The following is a 2411-nucleotide window of genomic DNA, read 5'->3' on the forward strand; positions in this document are numbered from 1 at the left end:
ACCAAAAAAAAAAAAAAAAAAGAATGTGTGGGGGGTGGAGGAAGGATCAGGGAAGCACAGATGCAAAAGAACTGACCTAATGGGATACGAGATTGGACTGTAGTGATTATTAAGCTACTTTGCAAATCCCCTGAATAAAGCAAAAGTCCAATCGAGGCACTACAAATTTGCTTGAAAATGAAAAGGAGGCAAAAACAGCCCTTTAAATGTACACAAGAATGCTAAACACCAAATTCGCGATCGTGGCCACCTTTGAGGGGAGGGAGGGGGATGGGGTCTCATCTCGTGGGTGATGTGTTCTTTTTTTATGACGGGCAATGGGTACATGGGTGGCCATTATAGAATGTATTTTAATGTAAGTAGCTTCACACATCTCACACACATACACACACACACACACACACACACACACTCATACATAAGAAGCTAAACTTAAGCCGAAAGTCCAAATGCACGCTCAAGGCTAACTGAGAGAACAAGGAGTGTTTAGCCGCATCTTTTCCTCTGCTGGATTAAGAGGTCAAAAAGGAGATGGCCAAGCATTGAGACATTGATGAGGTGGCATGGCCGGATAGGCAGCATGATCTTGAAAGGAAAGGATCTCAGTTTGTTGAGAGTATGTTCCAGCAATTTACCTGCCAGACATCCTGAAAATGTAGGTTGTTGCCCCCAAGAATAATGGGGAGCAAACTGCTCTCCTGTGCTTTCAAACTGCATGGATCCTTTCTCTCAGCAACTTGTGTAACGGAACAAGCATGTGAGATAGTTCCATAAGGGCCAGAAGAATTCTTCAGCGCCCTCAAAAAGTCGGGGCTGAACCCCAGATTTATAAGAACCATCCCTTCCAAACCATGGCTGGCAGAAGAATGTCCACATCAGGATTAGTTTTCTTCCTAAACATCCGTTTATGAGTGACAACACAAATCTTTACATCAGCTATTGATCAGAACCTAATGGGGGTCTAAGGAAATTTATTCTAGATGCTTCCTTCCAGCTTTTGCTCAGGACCACCTGAACGGTGGGAAATGAAAGAAATTCTGGCTCCTTCTTACCTTGATGTTACAGGCCAGAGCTTTCCCATCATCTCCTTTCAGCATCAGCTTCATCCCTCGAAGGGACTCCATGGCTTTCTCGAAGTCAGTTGACTCCTGGTACTGTATAAAAGCCTCAAAGGTCTGCAAGCCAAAGCTAAAACCCCCGAAGTTTCCACCAGTCATCACTTCTCTGTAGGGGTCCAGCATAGGGATGTCCACATTCTTGATCTTCCCAAAGCTTTCAAAGACCACCCGAAGGATCTCTTCACAGGGCTTCTCCCCGCTGGAACCTTTGGGCGCAAACCATTTGCAAGGCAAGCCTTCGAAATAGATAGAATCTGGGCTTTTATCCTGGTCCTGCTCTTCGGCCCCATCGCTCCCTGAGGCCTCCTTTTCCCTGGGGAAACGTTCCCACTCTCCCTGGGCATCTGTAGCCACAACTTTTAAGTCTGTCTTCAAACCATTTAGCTTGATGATCTTCCCATGTAACTTGGCCTTCAAGATCTGAACCAAACTGCGCGTTTCAGCCTCGCCCTCGAATCGGATGAAGTCCTTCGTGCTCTTGGAGAGCCGAACGGTGGTGAACTGGTCAGGGCAAATCAGGCTCTTCAGCTGGTCAAGCACTTCCCAGTTGGAGAAGGGCCTCATTGGTTCTGAGCTCTCTGGGAGCAAGACATTGATCATCAGTTTTGCTATGGGCTTGAGGTAGAGGTGCTGAGCGGCACAGAGCTCCGTTGCCTCAGAGTTGTCATACACCACGGTGACCGTCATGGCAGCCCCTGGAAACCTTAGAGGGTGAAAGAGAGCATTTTCATACAGGTAGAGCAAAATACGGATTTGGATTTTGAATGGTGCTAACATTCTCGGACTTCGGCTCAATATTTCAGGCAAAGTGTACTTTGGGGAGAATTGAGACAATAGCTTACATCTGTTTAATGCGTTTCAGAGCTTTCAAAGAGTTTCCATATACAGTGGACTCTTCAACAGTACGGGGGCAAGGGGTGCCAACCCCCCTACCCCTGTGCAGTCAAAAATCCACGTAGAACTTGTGACTCCCCCAAAACGCAACTCCTGATAGCTTACTGTGGCCTGGAAGCCTTATCGATAACAGAAACAATCGAGTAACAATGTGTATGTTATATATGTGATATACCGTATTCTTACACTGAAGTAAGCTAGAGAAAAGAAAATGTTATCAAGAAAATCATAAGGAGGGGCGCCTGGGCGGCTCAGTCATTAAGTGGCTGCCTTCGGCCCAGGCCGTGATCTCAGGGTCCTGGGATCCAGCCCTGCATCGGGCTCCCTGCTCCACTGGGAGCCTGCTTCTTCCTCTCCCACTCCCCCGGCTTGTGTTCCCTCTCTCGCTGGCTGTCTCTC

General features: G+C 47.3%; 1 protein-coding gene across 1 annotated transcript; it reads right to left on the reverse strand.

Moving 5' to 3' along the window:
* Nucleotides 1–988: 988 nt before the first annotated feature.
* Nucleotides 989–1967, reverse strand: LOC117800528 (A-kinase anchor protein 17B-like). The gene has a single exon (XM_034653076.1). The coding sequence runs from the start codon at nt 1893–1895 to the stop codon at nt 1002–1004; it is 894 nt and encodes a 297-aa protein (XP_034508967.1). The 5' UTR covers nt 1896–1967; the 3' UTR covers nt 989–1001.
* Nucleotides 1968–2411: the final 444 nt, after the last annotated feature.

This window comes from Ailuropoda melanoleuca, unplaced genomic scaffold (assembly GCF_002007445.2).
Source record: "Ailuropoda melanoleuca isolate Jingjing unplaced genomic scaffold, ASM200744v2 unplaced-scaffold71837, whole genome shotgun sequence".
NCBI classification, from domain to species: domain Eukaryota; kingdom Metazoa; phylum Chordata; class Mammalia; order Carnivora; family Ursidae; genus Ailuropoda; species Ailuropoda melanoleuca.

Bases quoted from the DNA above. Each gene is read 5' to 3' on its own strand.
- LOC117800528 (XM_034653076.1), bottom strand. From the start codon at position 1,895: ATGTTAGCACCATTCAAAATCCAAATCCGTATTTTGCTCTACCTGTAT.